General features: G+C 49.0%; 2 protein-coding genes and 1 long non-coding RNA gene across 3 annotated transcripts; 2 read left to right on the top strand and 1 right to left on the bottom strand.

Annotated features, from left to right (window-relative positions):
* Window positions 1-793: 793 nt before the first annotated feature.
* INPP5E (inositol polyphosphate-5-phosphatase E) lies at window positions 794-10,893 on the top strand. Its single transcript, XM_068211070.1, has 11 exons — window positions 794-812; window positions 1,314-2,353; window positions 3,851-3,974; window positions 4,181-4,278; window positions 4,833-4,957; window positions 5,078-5,197; window positions 5,569-5,676; window positions 6,436-6,597; window positions 7,140-7,255; window positions 7,619-7,755; window positions 8,752-10,893. The coding sequence occupies exons 2-11, from the start codon at window positions 1,512-1,514 to the stop codon at window positions 8,882-8,884; spliced, it is 1,965 nt and encodes a 654-aa protein (XP_068067171.1). The 5' UTR covers window positions 794-812; window positions 1,314-1,511; the 3' UTR covers window positions 8,885-10,893.
* Window positions 10,595-16,366, bottom strand: PMPCA (peptidase, mitochondrial processing subunit alpha). Its single transcript, XM_068211071.1, has 13 exons — window positions 16,246-16,366; window positions 15,887-16,089; window positions 15,687-15,766; window positions 15,296-15,378; window positions 14,916-15,010; window positions 14,668-14,768; window positions 14,024-14,287; window positions 13,721-13,813; window positions 13,337-13,455; window positions 12,809-12,899; window positions 12,629-12,691; window positions 12,105-12,249; window positions 10,595-11,806 (listed from the first exon to the last, which is right to left on the bottom strand). Exons 1-13 carry the CDS (start codon window positions 16,296-16,298, stop codon window positions 11,637-11,639), a joined length of 1,560 nt encoding a protein of 519 aa, XP_068067172.1. The 5' UTR covers window positions 16,299-16,366; the 3' UTR covers window positions 10,595-11,636.
* On the top strand, window positions 13,342-15,431 carry LOC137486096 (uncharacterized). The gene is made up of 2 exons (XR_011005574.1): window positions 13,342-13,478; window positions 14,894-15,431. It is a non-coding gene; the product is annotated as an uncharacterized lncRNA (long non-coding RNA).
* Window positions 16,367-16,387: the final 21 nt, after the last annotated feature.

The following is a 16,387-nucleotide window of genomic DNA, read 5'->3' as shown; positions in this document are numbered from 1 at the left end:
GTCTGTCTGGGAATGATCAGTGTGAGGAAAGGCAGCCTGAAGTGTTTGGTTTTTGGAACAGCTTCATCGGAGCAGGTTTAGATGCAATATTGGGAAGAAATCTTCTCCTGTGAGGGTGAAGAGGCTCTGGCACAGGTTGCCCAGAGAAGCCGTGGCTGTCCCATCCCTGGAAGTGTCCAAGGTCAGGCTGGACAGGGCTTGGAGCGTGTGGAAGAAATCCGTATCCATGGCAAAGGCTGGAAACTGGGCGATCCTCAAGGTCCCTACCACGCCTAGTCTGTGATTCTGTGATCAGCGTTTGTACTGAAATGTAAAAAATTTAAGCTTTAGGCTTAATGTAGGCAACTTTTAAATTTCTTCAAGCGTAACCCGTTTACTTTAATCTTCTTTTTAAACGCCGCCTTCGCCCCGAGTCGTGACAGCCGCGACTTTCCGCGCTCGCTGCCGGGCGCTCCTCCGGCCGCCGGGGGGCGCTGCGGGCGGGGTGGGCCCGGCCCAGCGCTTCCCCCGTTGCCACGGCCGGGCCGGGGCGGCCGCACCGGGACCGACACCGGCACCGGCACCGAAACGGGCACCGGCACCGACGCTGCGATCGCGGATACCGGCGAGGAGCCGTGAGGAAGCGGTGAGGCGCGGGCTGCGTCCCGCCCGCAGCGGCGGGGAAGGGGCGGCCCCGGCGGGCGGGGGGCGCGGCCGTGGTGAGGGTGAGGGCCGGGGGATGCGGGCGGCGGCCCCTCGGTGCCGAACCCGCGCTCGGGGCTGCGTTCCAACCCGCGTGTTGCCCTCCCAGGGCCGGGGGAGGCTGGCCCGCGGTAGCCGCAGAATGACGAGGTGCTTCCCCCGTGTACAAATGTACCCGACGCCCGTCCCCGCGCCCTAAAGGCACCCCTGGGGTGTTTTCTAGGTGTGAGCGGGGTTGGTGCAAGGCAGGAAAAGGCGGCAGCGATTTCCCGGCTGTGGGATCGCTGGAAATTTCCTGGCCTCGGGCAGCCGCTGCTGCGGGCTGGTCGTGCTGGTGACGCCTGTGTACAGCAAGGACAACGAGCTGAGGTTTCTGTGCAGCTTAAATTCCCTTTCGTGCGAACAGGGCACACTGCCTTTCCTTAAAGAAGGGTGTACACAGGCGTACAGGAGGTCTCTGCTCTGCTTTTGGCGTAAAAACCGGGAAAGAACAGTGATTTTCTAACAAGGTCACGTTAAGGTGTTGAGTTGTGCTAGAGGGAGGTCCTGCAAGGAGATGCTTTCTGATCGAGGAGTACAGCTTGCAGCTCGATAACTTTTCCTTCTTACGTCTTTCTCTTGGGGGAATCCAGGTACCCCACGTCTTGGAATTTTGCAGACAATGCCTCTGCCTGCACACTCACCTGCCCTTCATTCCCAGCTAAAGGCTGAGCTGTCTGCAATTCCCATGTCTTGCTGGCTGAGTAAAGCCCTGTGATAAAGGGAAGGAAAGTATGCTTTGAGGAACTTTTCACCTGGAGCAGCATCCACAGCTGGTACCCGGGGGCACAATGAGTGCTCCAAATGGATTTCCGCAGCACTCAAGGGTGTGTCTTACTCGGAGCATGGAGGGTGGAGCAGTACAGGACCTGCAGGCAAAAAAAGCTGGAAAAGCAGCCAAAAAGGAGGCTGGGGGCGATGGGGCACCTCCGAAAATAGGCACGCCCATAAGTGAGACCTTAAAGCTTCTGCCAGAAGAACTCAAAGCTAATATGAAAATTAAATCGATCACTCCAAGGCCCCCTCGGAAGCCCCGGCTGGAACGTGCTGCATCCCTGGATGAAAAGAGCTGGAGGAAGTGGAGACGATTTAGGACGAGCCAGGAAAGTCTGACTGATCCCAACGAGACGAGCTCCTCCAACGGTTCCCTGCAGGAAGCGTCCCCCAGCCCTCCCACCAGGGCTAGGGCCAGCCCCTGCAATCCCTGCTGCCCGCAGGATTCCTTGCACAGTTCACCAGACGCCTTGGAAGCCAGTCCCGGGGGGAAGAGCAGGGGAGGCGCCTCGGACCTGGGCAAACGAGCCTCCGAGATCTCCAGTGCCTTTGGGGGGCTCCTGCGGGGGAAGGGGTTCGCGGGGGGCAAACCCCGGCTGTCCCAAATCATGCCGGCCCGCCCCCTGCCCCCCATGGAGCTCAACGTGGCCTCCCACTCTCTGAGGACAGCTAATAGGATCGACTCAGATTGCCTGGATTACCGACATCATTCTCAGCACAAGTTTGGGAGGGTGAGCAGCAGCCTCAGCGACTCCAGGCTGCAGGGCAATGGCACGCTCTATGACAATTGCTCCACAGACTCCATGAAATCCACCTTCAGCGTGCTCACTCCCATCCGAGCCAAGGATGTTCGCAGCAGGTAGGGCTCCCCCAGCTTTTCTCCTGCTTTTGGAGTGTCAGCAGGGAGGAGAATCCCACCGGGCAGGGGGAGGAACTTGTGAGCTCAAAAGCCGTTCTGTTATTTAACCTGCTGTGAAGAGAATTTGAAGATGAAGAGATCAGTACTAACACTCTGCATTTGTCCTTTTAGCTAAATGTTTTCATAAATCTGAGTCTGGTTTGCTGTCAGTTTGCTTGTAATATTAACATAATCTGGTTTGAGAACTAAGAAGTGGCGGCTGTGTATGCCAGCAGTTGGGAAAATTGTTTTTAAGAAAAATCTAAAAGTACACTGGGCTTGAACCAAATGATAAATTAGAGAAAAAAATAACACCAGATATTTCAAATTGAGATCGTCATGCAGCATTATCACAGTCCTGTGAGGTGCTGAGCAGAGGTTGCACTTGTTTGCTTTCTGGCAGGATCAAATTATGTGCTGGGAACTACTCCAGTATCCCACAGGAGCTCCTCTGCAGGAGGGAAAAACCTAATCATTGATCCAAAGCGTGGGAGTCAGTAGTAGAGGGGAAGTAATTCTGAGATAAATGAAAGTGTTACTAGCTGGTAAAAAAGCCCCAAAGATAGATTGTTACTTGTTTGCCATGAGGGTTTTCTCTCCCATTCCTCCCTAAAGCAGCTGGAGCCAGGTGGGCGGTGCTGGGTTGCCCAGAGCTCCCTGACATTACTCTCTCATCATTTTGTGCAGAGCTTAAGCAAGATTAAAAATGCTTATTCAACATGCAGTCCCTGTGCCAGCATCCCTCACCTCTGTAATCATATCCTCCAGAGAGGCATGTGCTGTGGGATGCATCTGTCCTTCCCAAAGGGGATCTTTTGAGACCTCAGGCTCAATACATTATTTTCTTGAGGCTGATTTGATGAGCTGAATTGAAGGAAGGATGTGAGTTTGAGTTTTTGGTTAGAAGAAACCTGATGCCAGAACACTGGGAATGGTGGAACTGTTTTGATGTTTGAAGTAAACTGAGCTGCTTCAAGGTACTCAAATTTAATGGAACCACAGAATCGTGGAATGGTTTGTGTGGAAGGGAGCTCAAAGCTCATCCAGTCCCACCCCTGCCATGGGCAGGGACACGTTCCACTGTCCCAGGCTGCTCTAAACCCTGTCCAGCCTGGCCTTGGGCACTGCCAGGGATCCAGGGGCAGCCACAGCTGCTCTGGGCACCCTGAGGTTATCAAACCAATTTCTTTGTTCTGTATCTGGATGAGTTTAGTGGGGCTGAAGACTTTGGATAGCTTCAGTCTTCTCATCACAGAACTTGAGCAACATCAGCCTCACCATCACCCTCGTGTCCTGGCTTTGGAAGGAACTTCAGGCAAGCAGAACAATTTATAAATATTAAATTCCTTCTTTTTAAAGGTGTATTCTTTATTACTTCAAGATTCAAACATTACGCATCAATATCCCAGCTGCCATGCCCTTTCCTTAAATGCTCTTTTTTGGGTCTTCTGTCCACAGGAGCTATTTGGAAGGCAGCCTTCTGGCAAGTGGTGCCTTAATGGGAGCAGAAGAACTCGGCAGATATTTCCCTAATCGGAATATGGGAATCTTTGTGGCCACCTGGAACATGCAGGGGCAGAAGGTAGGTGCACAGAGGTCTTCACAGGTCCTTTGGCAGTAAAGTTACCCCAGCTCTACTGAGAGGACTGGGGTGATGTTTTTCTGTTCAAGGCTGTGTTCCTTGTCAATCATCTTTGTCAAATTACAAGGTATTTTTCTAGTAAATATTTGCATAACTAATATTGCTTTTCTTTTCTTTCTTTTTGTTTTAAATTTCTTGTGTAATAGGAACTTCCAGTGAATCTGGATGACTTCTTATTGCCAACAGATCCAGACTTTGCCCAGGACATGTATGTCATTGGGGTTCAAGAAGGCTGTCCAGACAGGTAGCAAAAACAATGTAATGAACCATCTTCTTTTATTGTTAACTAATCATTTTGCTTTGAATTAGACTAGAAATAGTCTCCATTGTATTCCTAATATTTTCAATAATCAACCCATTAAAAAAGACTGAATTCTATTGCATGAGCACCAGAGGAAACGGGATTTAGAGGAAAAAGTGACAGAGATCTGTATATCATAAAATCCCAGAATGGTTTGGATTAGAAAGGACATCAAAGCCCACCCGGTGCCACCCCCTGCCATGGGCAGGGACACCTTGCACTAGACCAGGGTGCTCCAAGCCCTGTCCAACCTGGCCTTGGACTCTCCCAGGGATGGAACAGCTTCTCTGTGCATACAGAATTCCATCCTGATGGCAAAGCTCTGCTGATTTCTCTGGCACCTCAGCAGCCACCCCTTAGTTCAGCGCAGGGAGGTTTTGCTTATGCCTTGCTGTTGTGTGTGAGAGGGATTGCTCTGTGTGCACAAGGCTGATCTGCTCTCCTGGTTGTTGTCTCCTGTGCTGTCTGTGTGATCCAGCTGTTGTTCTTTCCTGCAGAAGAGAGTGGGAGATCCGCCTGCAGGAGACGCTGGGCCCCCACTACGTCCTGCTGCACTCGGCTGCTCACGGGGTGCTCTACATGTCCGTGTTCATCCGCAGGGACCTCATCTGGTTCTGCTCGGGTGTGTGGGGACCTGAAGGCACTGCTGCCAGCCTGTGCCCTGCCCTTTTCTCCCTCTCCTAACTTCCCTGCTCACTGGCAGAAGCGTTTCAGTAACAGCATCTTCTTTTCCTCCTTCCAGAAGTGGAGTATGCCACGGTGACAACTCGAATCGTGTCTCAGATCAAAACCAAGGGAGCTCTGGGAATCAGCTTCACATTTTTTGGGACCTCCTTTCTCTTCATCACCTCGCACTTCACATGTGAGACATTTGCAATCTTGCTACGAGTGTCTTGGTTTAGAGAGGAAGGGAGGGAGCTGTACAGAGGTGAAAAAGCAGGACAGGCTGAAGCCAAAGCTCAGGATTGCTGAGCTGAGAAGGATAAGGGAGGGGGTTTGTTTGGTAACAAACTTACAAAAGAACTGTGTTTATGGAAACAGAAATGAACTCTGCACCATTGTGTCCCTTTTCCCACACTTTCTGCCATCATTATCCAGTGCAGACACTACCGCAGTGTCACATTTTATATGTGGAAAATGTCCGATACCCTTTGGAAGCTCCTGGTATAACGAAAAATGATCATTGAATGAAAATTATTCACTGTTGGCAGTAATGGGGTTTCTGTCTTGCAGCTGGGGACAGTAAAGTGAACGAGAGGAAACTGGACTACAATAAAACCATTCAAGCCCTTACACTCCCCAAGAATGTTCCGGACACAAATCCGTATCGATCCAGTTCTAGTAAGTGTGAAACCACGAGGGTGGGGGAGCCCAGGTCAGCAGAGTCTGTGCATTATCTCTCAGTCTGCACTGGGAAAGAGACAAGAAGAGTGATAATTTGAGACTGTGTAAAAAGAAACTACAGGTCTTTTTGTCTGAGGATGGTTATTACTCCCGTGATTTTTTTTTTCCTTGAAATTGGGAATTTGAGAAAAAAATTGAAATGGGAGAAAGAAAATCCAAAAGGGAATTTTTACATGATGTATTTTTTTAGCAATATGACAATTTTGGTTTAATTATCATTAATATTACAGATGTGTTTCACTTTCTGGGTGTTTTCTAGAACAATTAGGAGTTACGTTATTTCAAATTTAAGAGAATAAACCTTATGTCACTTTGCATGTACACAGGTCAGAGCATTGTTTGCCAAAGTCCATTATTGTTTCCTAGTACTGTGCTGACAACTTGATACCTAGATAGATAATTAGGTCCTTCTACTAGGAAATTGAATGTACTCTTTATTTGCAGTGTAGCATTAGCTTTTTGTGTTCCCTCTGGTGTTAGATCCTATAGATAGTTTGGTCTCTTTTCAGCTTTTTCTATGTTTTTTCATATTTCTGTTCTGTTTTCTCCTGGATTGTTAATTCCCATACTAGGTAGTGATCACAGGTAGAAAACATACTCAGTATCACATCTCAGGTAGTGAAAAGAAAGAATTTCTTCCTGTTCCTCGAACACATTCAGCAGCATCCCTTGAACAATTGTGGTGTGAATTTGCAGGTGATGTCACAACTCGGTTTGATGAAGTTTTCTGGTTTGGGGACTTCAACTTCCGGCTGAATAAGGATCGGGAGACTGTGGATTCCATCCTGAACCAGAACCCGGACACAGACGTGTCCAAGCTCCTGGTGTACGACCAGCTGACCAGCGAGATGAGTCGGGGTAAGGGGCAGCTGTTCATCTCCCTCCTCTCCAGAAACAAAGATACCTACACACAGGAGTAATGTCAGCCCAGCCCCCATTTCCTGGGGACCGTTCCTGCTTTTCTTTGATTAAGTTCCCTAAAGAAGGGAGTCAGCAGCTGTCAAATACAGTGGCAGTGTGTCAAGGGACCTTTTGCTGTAGCAGTTTGTTCTGTTTAATGTAACCTCCCAAGCCATTTGCTGCTGTTTCATCTGACTCCTGCATAACCCTGGCATCTTTCTGTCCCAGTGTCCAGGGAATTTAGATTTGAACAGCATTTGCAAAGCAGCAGGAGTTTCAGTGGAAGGGGAAGTGCATGGACCAGTTCTTCTTTGTTTAACAGACCACTGGCTATTTTTATCCTCTCCATGTCAGGACTGGAACTTGCTCCCTTTCTGGAGCCCAAGCCCAGGTTTTTCTGGGATGTACATGGCTGTTGTTTCTAGCCAGCATTAGTAGACACAGTGCCCAGTTCTCAGGAAGGAGGAGTTTGTTCATGCCATTCTCCCCTTCCCTTACAGGGTCTATTTTCAAAGGATTCCAAGAGGCTGCTATCCATTTCCGTCCTTCCTACAAGTTTGACATAGGAAAGGACAGCTATGACACCACTTCCAAACAAAGGACTCCCTCCTACACGGTAAGGGATGATTTCAGAAGTCAAAGGGGATTCAGCTGAGCTGAGATTTGTTGCTTAAGGGCAGCTGGGACTCCTGGAAGAAAGGACTGTTGAATTTGTGAGCACAGGGAGAGTTTGGCACAGGCTGTTAACCTTATTTTCCCTGCCTTGCATCCTGTGTGAGCAGCTCTCCCCTGTGCTCAGAGCTGGCACAGAACTGTTGGGATCAGACATTGAATGGATCCCCATCCAAGGACACGTTAACTTCACCAAGCGGAGTGTGATGAATGATTGGATTTGTCTCTTGTGAAGCAGTGCTGCTTTCCAGGGTGGGTGATGTGCAGAGGGGGTCACCCTCACTGTCCCCTCTCCCCCTGCCTCCAGGACCGAGTCGTGTTCCGCAGCCGCTACAAGGATGACATCCAGGCTGTCAAATACTCCTCTTGTCCTGTCATCAAAACCTCGGACCACCGACCTGTGTTTGCCTTGTTTCGTGTGAAAGTGAGGCCTGGCAGAGACAAGTGAGTACCTCCTGCAGCTCCACATGATTGCTCATGATTGCTCCAGTGACCCCGAGGATATTCTGTGTCTATCCCTGCAGCCTGTTTGGGTTTTACCCAGTGCATGCTGGTGGTCAGAGCACTAAGAGCTTAAACCTTGCCCTGACAGCTGAAATCCCTGCTGCCAGGTCTCTTAATCCTTCTGAGGGGGATAAACAGAGCCCACTGGAATTGAATATAAATCTGTGTTTTATCTGAGAGGCAGCTCTTTGTTTTCCCTATCAGCATGGGCAGCTTTCCTCTTCTCTTCCTCTTTCCCTGTTTAGGATCAGTTCTGATTTCCCTCCCCAGTGGTGGCTGCAGTTCAGCACAACTGGATGTCAGTGGAGTATTTTGAGATCCTCCAAGTTCCTAATGTCCTACATAGGCTGTTGTATTAGTAGAACTCCTTAGGAAATTTGCTTTGGAATTATTCTTTTTTGTGAGTAACGTGGTCAGGGATTTCAAGACCTGAATATCTAAAAAACTGATTTCTCAAAGTATTTGATCAGCAGTGCAATTACAATGGGAATTTTTGTTTCTGGGTATTAAATACCCATTAAATAGCAGTGTGTGATGGGCTGCTCAGGTTTCCTCTCTAGAAGAGACCAAGGTAAGAATTGTTGAGATGAACCACATCAGTGAGTACACCACGTTAGCAGTAACCTGGTATAGCTTTTCAAATGAGTGGGTTTTAGTTCAGAGTCATTAAGAAAGTCCTCTGTGTATGAAAGCAGGTAAGTTCATGCTAAAATTTAAAGTACATTTCCCTTTTACAACCAGCATTTTAAAGTATTGTGAAAAACCTTAACTTGTTGCTGTGGAAGAACAACTCTTGTTTCTCCCACAGCAGTCGCTGAATGCCTTAAGAAAGTAAAAATCAGATTTGTGGCCTTTATTGTATGAAGTAGTAGGGAAATGCTGGGCAAACAAGAACATATTTATGCCCTGACCTGCTGGCTTGTGTTCCTGTTGCAGCATCCCCCTGGCTGCAGGGCTGTTTGACAGAGATCTGTATTTAACCGGAATAAGGAGGCGGGCCACAAGGGAACTTCTGAAACGCCGGGAACAAAAGGACCAAAGATCCAGCAGCATATGTAGCATTTCTTGAGCTGAAAGCTCTGCAGTGCTTGTGGTAGAGGTGCCCCGAAAGAGGATTTCAGACCATGGCAAACTCTGCAGGGAATTGTCTGCTTAAGCACCTCTGGCAGTTGCTGTGGCTTGTGAAGAATGTCTTAAACCTCATCCTGGATTCATTTGCATGAGCTAATCCATGTAGCTCAAGTGCTTCTGCCTAAGGAAAGGAGTCAGTTCTTTAAGACATCCATCCCAACTGGTGTAATTGATTTATTTTTAACCAGACTATCTTAGGAAGCCACTGGGTAGCAGACCCTTGGTTCCCCTCCACGCTGGGGCACAGCTGTTGGAACTGGCATCATCCAGGGCAGGGGACCTAAGAAAAGCCTGCAGAAAGGTGAATTCTTTGTTTGTCTCTTTGGTTTGGACAGATTAACTTCCATCCAGTGTGGGGTTGGGTTTGCTCCTTCTCTGTAGCCAAGTGTTGGTATTCTGTACAAGGAGTAACAGGGACCAGTTCAGGCAGTTGTGCATACGGATGGTGCTCCTGTGTTGGGCTTTTTGGCTCCTCCACAGCAAATTGTGTGTGAATGTACTCCTGTACATTGAAGTGTAGAAACATTGCCTTTCAATAATCATTCTATAGGCCTTCTGTTACTAAGGGGGTAAATACCAAACTCTCAGGCCATATATTTGTCTGCTGAGACTGCTTGAAGCAATCCCTTCCTGAACTCACTTGTCCTCCCCAGGGCTGATTAAGCACTACCTGCCTCCAGCAGCAGGAGCTAGAATTTATCTGAGAACAGGCACTGTGCGATGCTTCACCAAAGTGATGCCAAGTGAGTGCACCAGGGAGGCTTGCAGAGCAGCTGCAGCCACTCAGCTCCACACAGCTCCATTACCTCCAATCACAGTCAATTCCTTTTGGTTTTATTTTTCCAGATCAGTAAACTGTGAATAACTTGCTATTTTCTGAGGTAGTGTTGTCTTAAGGCTATATATACTACAAGGACCAGTATGGCACTGGTAAAATGTTAAGTACAGCTAATAATTAAGAACTCCTCATGGGCACAGATGGGATCATTAATCACCTTAGGACCTAAAACATCATGCAAACACCTTGGAGGAAGTGCTGCTGACTATGCAACCTGTCCAAGACAGGCTCCTGTTCTGCGGTACATTTATGGCACTGACCTGTCTGAAGCCATCAGGTATTTGGATTTCCTTTCTTTTTAAAGGAATAAAAATAAATTAATGCAATACCTTAAGTGAGAACCAGCTTTTATTGTTGTCAGAACCAGAGTTCTTTGTGTGGTGTGTGTTTGGATGACCTGGGCCATGTCTTCAGCTGGAGGGGTGGGACAGATTTCTCTGAAATTGTTTGCACTGAACAAAGCATGCTCCACTGGCCAGCTCAGGAAACCCTTGGCAGATGAATTTCAGAACTCTTACTACTTGCTCAGTTGTTCAGAGGTCTCTTTATTTCCTCACAAGCATACACAACAACTGAACAGGACTTCCACACTGTGGGCTCTGCAGGAAGCAATGCAACGTTTTGAGTTGTATGGGGAAAGGATGGGGAAAAGCAGGTAACAGCAGCCTCACAGTGCTCTGCTCCCAGCTGCATTGCTCCTTACCATACACATCTAGCAGTGAAGAGCTGCAGTGCAGCTGTCTTGTATTTTTAAACCCATGTATTAGGGGATTATCAAAATCCAGTGTTTTATTCCTCTTTTGAGTCTCCATTTCTTTATCATGCCACACATGTGGCACTTGGCTTTCTGTGACGTGGTGTCAGTCAAGATTGTGTTTCTAAATGTTGTGATTTTGTTATCTTGACTTCCAGCTGAGCCACATCTCTGCTGTGAGACTGATTGTGTCTTCTTTTTGCAAGGCCTTAAGTCCATCTCGGTGACACTGAGGAAATGAGGCACGAGTTTAAGGTGCAGCAGAAGCAACTCCTTTAATAACTGTTTGTAAAGCAACTCTGGAGGAAAAGAACTTTTATTCTTTAGCACAGTTCATGTCCAAGTGAAAAACCTAGAGTAGGATTGATCTCATTCTCAAGTAAGTGTCCATTATGTACAGTACCTCTGCAGAGGAACTCCACAGAAAATTGGTTCTGTCATGGGGCTGCTTTCCTGGGACCTCTAGCAAGATGATGAAGTTATTCCCAAGTGGGTGGTTCCTTGTCAGATGGTGAATCACACTGATGAAATGGAACCATGATTTGTAACAAAATCTGCATTCCAGGAAACTTTTTGCCTAACTACATAGGGACAGTAACTGTTATTTTCCTAATTCAGTTTGACCAAGTCTTTTTTCACCTTGGTAACAGTTACAAATATTCTCTGAATTCAGACACGTAAGCCAAGCTGTTTAAGGTGCCACACATTCCTCAGGATGGGCACACTGGGGCCTCATGTGACAGCCCCACTTCCACTGCTGGGGTGATGAAGAGGCAGTGACTGACTGCTCAGAGATGTGCTTTCACTGTAGTGATGAATATTTTGGCTTGCTCTGTTCTCCCCAAAGCCAAGAGAAGGATGTCAACACCCATCTTCTCTTGTAACCTACTCAGAGGGTCAAACTCCTCCTGCAGAGCCAGTGCTGGCTCCTTACACGAGCCCTTCACAGTCCAGTGCTCCAAAGCAGCTTTGCTCAGCTCCATGGTTGCACAGAATGCCTGGGAGCATTGTGGGGAGGGAGGGTGGTACAGCAACATGAGAATCAAAAAAGAAACCATTAAAAAAGAAGGGATTCTGAGGCAGGCAGGAGGTGCTGCCCTATCGGAAGAGGCGGTAGAGCCGCGGGAGCCGCCCGTCCTTGCTGGAAAGGGCGGCCTGGATGTGCTCGTACGTGGGCAGATCTGTCAGGTCACCCAGGGCAGCCACTGCTGGCTTCTTGTGCAGCATCTTAGTCACCACCCTCTTGATATCACTGGGTTTCACCTGACCTGCAGGCAGAAAAAAGGCAGAGCTGTGGCACCTCCACTGTGTGCAGTGTGAACAGCACAAAGCAGCTTGAGCCCCCAAACCAACTCCGTATCTCCTCTGTCATGATTCTTGTTTTCCCTTCTTTCTGACTAAAAAAAGCCCTGTGTTGTTAATTGTGAAAGCATTTAAGCTCAGTTTGAAATGTATCTCTGTAGTATTTATGCCCCCAGACTTTCAGAGGTAATTAATCAGTGCTACAAGAGTATTTTAACTGTACCCACAGTTCCCTCAAGGCAAGGCAAAGCATTGTCTACTCACTGATGAGGTCACAGAGCTCATGAGGTAGCTTCCTTGTGTTTGTTGCCAAAACCTGCCTCCCCACATCTTCAAAGATCACTGGCCGAGACTCCAGGTTCATCATGAGCATGGACTTGAGCTGTGTCTTTGCTCTCTCAAGTTCTACCTGTGAACGAGCAGGAAATTTTTAAAAACTCTTGTTGCTGCTCTGTAGTACAAGGTAACATGGAAGAGTTCTGCAGACACATCTCTCTTTGTGGATGCATTGTGGATGCAATGCATGTTGCTGTATTCTTTTACAGAAATATATAACAAAATTATCTATGAAAATCCATTCTAGCACAGTCAATGCAATGCATTCACAGAATCCCAGACTGGGTTGGGTTGGAAGGGACCTTAAAGCCCATCCAGTGCCATGCCCTGCCATGGGCAGGGACACCTTCCACTGTCCCAGGGTGCTCCAAACCCTGTCCAACCTGGCCTTGGACACTTCCAGGGATTATTTCAGCTCAAAGACCACCTGCAAACTCAAAAGTGCTGCTGACCTCTCCCACTGCTCCTGCCATGAGGATGAATTCCCTGGTGATGATTTCCACCATCTCCCGAACCTGGGGAAAACACATCATGGAAAGAAGATCAGAGCAATGCTTCTTGTGTCCACAGAACTCTGCTACTGATGTGGTTACTGTTTAAGGACTCCTGCCTCTGAGATCAGGACTCTGTACCTGTTTTGGATCTGCACTGGCATGGATACACAGGAGACCTGTGTCCTCATAGCTGTGGTGGTAAGAGGTGGCATTGTACATCCAGTGGTGCCTGTGAGTATACAAACAGTATTTTAAAATTTAAAACGCAGAATTTACAATGTAAAAGTTAAACATGGACAGTGAGCACTCTCCTAGTGCATTCTCAGGATTCTCAGCAGTGCAGTGAGAATTGTCAATCCCTGCCTCTGACAATTTATGCATGTGGCATCTACTCCCTTCTCTCCACTTCAATCCTTGAGACCAAGCCCAGGACAATACAGAGCCAATCCTGTTAATATTCCCTGACTGAAGCATGGATAGGGCTAGCAGAAGAAAACACAATTCCTGGTCACTTCTGCCCTTTACTTTCACACTCTCAAAATGCCAGCTGACACACCAGTCCCACGTTCCAAGCAGAATGAACTGATGTAAAACCTGGTGGGGTTTGCTTTTTTTCCCCACCTGCTACAAGATTGTTTCTGGCCTTAAACAGCAAGACAAACCCACCTGTTGAGCACGTTGAGGTACAGCCGGGTGAACATGCCCTTGCCAGGCCCTCCAGCTGAAAAAGAGCCACCACCTCCCATCATCATGTTTAGCACCGCAAAAGGAATGAAATCGTCCTCCTGGATTGGAACAACAAACTCAGGTCATGGCAGAGCTCTCGAGAGTCTGGGGTGAGTAATGGGGGGGAAAAAAACACAGCACAAGAGCAGTGTGAAGGTCAAGGCCTTCAGCAAAGTGTCATGGAAAATGCTGCTTGTTTTTATGTTCAGCAGCAGAAATGTCAGTGTTTGTGGAATGAATCTGTTCCTGGGATTCTCCAAGGAATAGGTATATGTACTCCAAGTACAGGGCACGCAAAATGAAGGCTTTCAGGTTAATACTTACTAAAAACGAGCAGCTTTCTAACCCAATCATGATGTGGGTGAGCTCTGGGATGGGAGTAGGGCCCAGACTCACATCTGACATGTCTTTTTCAACCTGTGGGAAGGGCAGACAGGTCATTAACCCAAATTGTCACAGCTGTTGTACCCAGTTTGATACATTTGATACAATCACCATGCCACCCAATTATCAGCTCTCACGGCCAGTTTGGGCTCATACTTATGAAATTTAACTTAAGAAAAGCAAAAGCCTGGGGAGCAATGAGCAAATCCCAGCAAGCTGCTGGCTGCCACCTCCACCACGTACCTTGATGATGCCTCCGGTGTACTGAGCCACGGACCTGTCCACGGCCCTGCCCTGCCCAGAGCCCCACACGGGCTCCACCCCCAGCAGGTATTTCCTGGCACACTCCACCAGGTGCTCATGCTCAATGCCCACCCCAGCCAGCACCATCCTGTCTGGGGTGTAGTAACTGCTCAGGTAGGAGTGCAGCACGTCCCGGTCGATTTTGTCCGTGTTCTCCACGGGGCAGAACCTGTTCAGTCCCACTGTGTTGTCCCTGAAGGCTGCCTAAAAGGGAACAGACACATTAAAGTCACAAACATCACTTCGTTTTTCCCTAAACCCCTCTCTAAACCTCTTTTTGCTTTGGATTTAAGCCCACGTCTGAGAGAGGAAAAGCTGAGCGTATTTCAGTAATGTCAGCGCAACCCAGTAACATTTTGTCACCCACATCAACAAAGGGAAGTTACAGATAGAATTATTTTTTAGTGTGGGTTAGAATCTTCCACATATGGAGAATGCTGGATTTCAAAGTGAAGGGACAGCCAAATTCTCGCATCACAGAAACTGAATAACAGAAAATCTGGTTTAAGAACAGTCTAAAATAAACCCTGGAGCTGCCAAAAAGCAGGAGGAAGAGAAAGCAGCAGGAATTCCCAGTGTGTTACCGCATGGATCATTTCTGTCAGGAGAGGCTCTGGGTCAGGTCTCATGTTCAGATCCTCCAGCTCAAACCTTACGGCCATTCGGGTCATCTCAATTTCTTCATCTGCAACGAGACAAAAGCAAGGGATGGCAACCCCTACACAAAACCCCCAGCTGCTGCAAGGTCACTTCTGAGAGAATTCTGAGCTCTCCATGAGCAAGCCATGTGGTGGAAATGGTTTTTCTGAGGCAGAGGATTGTGCTGCCAGACCTGATAACCTGGGCTGGAGGGTTACATCAGCCAGCAAGTTGACCACGGTGTCCAGGCCCCTGGCATCAGCAGACACTGCGTACATGATGGTGTCCCTGCAACACAAAAAAACAGCTTCGGCACTGGGAAGTCACTTCTGGGGTCATTCAGTGTCATCTCAGTACCAGGAAATCACAGATGAAGCTGTTCTAACCATTAAATGCTTCTGAAATGAAATAGATCTGAGTTTTATAATCTTTTCAGGCTCACTTTTGTAGCTTCCCCAGCAGCCTAAACAAACGGATTTCTGCTGCTTGGGAACAAAAAGTGGCATCAGAAAAAGAGGTTCAAAGTGCTGTCAGTGCTACAACGCCCAGGTAACAGCAGAAGGAGCAGCCCACCTCGATGCCTGGCAGTCACAAATGCCTCCATGCTTCTCTAAGGTGAGGAGAATTTCATCTTTGCTGCCAAACTGAGCTGTGGACTAAGGAAGAAGATACCGGTGTTATTAATTAGTAAAGCAATCCCTGTTTATAATCCTTCAGTGTAACCCAGAACATCTTTGACATTTTTTCAGTCCAGTGGCTTGATCACTACACGCCAGCCTCGGACGTGAAACCACAAAGACTTTTAGAATATAATTACAGTCATGCTAATTAATAAGCAATTAAGATGCTGTGACTCTGTCAGGGCGGACAGCCCTGTTTGAACAGCTCAGGTGCAGAGAGCCCTGCGGGTCAGGCCCTCCTCGGCTGCTCTGTGCAGATTTGGGGAGCCCAGGGCAGTACTCACAGAGAACGCCAGCTTTTCCAAGAAGTGGGAGATGCCGCTGAGGTATTTCGCTTCGTGTCTCGATCCCGAATTCACCAGAACTGGTGCAAAGAAGAGAATAAACCAGCGTGACTCCAACACCCGCGGTCCTCACCAGCGCAGCCCGGCTCGGGGGGCAGCTGGGGCGGCACCGGCTGCCGCCGGCCGCGCCGGGTACTCACTGCCCACGGTGCAGAACTGCCCGAACTTGTTCTGGGACGCGACGCGGAGCCCGTTCTCCAGCACCGTCACCCGCGTCTCGAAGCGCTCCCGGCTCTCGGCCGCCGCGAACACGGCCTTGGGCACGCCGGGCAGCGGGCACGTCAGCGACACGCTGGGGTACGCGCCGCCGCCGCTGTAGCTCCGGCCGGCCGCCAGCCCGCACCTGCGGGACACCGGGGACACCGTCACGGGCTGCGGGCGCACCGTGCGAGCGCGCCGCTCCGCCAGGGCCGGTACCGAGCGCTGATCCCCGCCCCCAACAACACACACACAGCGGGTGTCGCCCGCTCCCGCGCTGCCCCCGGCGCCGTGCGCTCACCGCCGGGCCGGGCCGCAGGCGCCGCGCCGCAGCCACGCCATGGCCGCCGCCATCTTGCCGCCACCGGGAGCGTGGGGTCAGGGGGCGGGGCCGCGCCTCGGGGGCGGGGCCGCGGTTGGGCGCGGCGGCGGAAATCGTGCGC

This window comes from Anomalospiza imberbis, chromosome 21 (genome assembly GCF_031753505.1).
Source record: "Anomalospiza imberbis isolate Cuckoo-Finch-1a 21T00152 chromosome 21, ASM3175350v1, whole genome shotgun sequence".
NCBI classification, from domain to species: domain Eukaryota; kingdom Metazoa; phylum Chordata; class Aves; order Passeriformes; family Viduidae; genus Anomalospiza; species Anomalospiza imberbis.
Note: the sequence above shows the minus strand (reverse complement) of the source record. Positions and strands in the feature narration are given on the sequence as shown.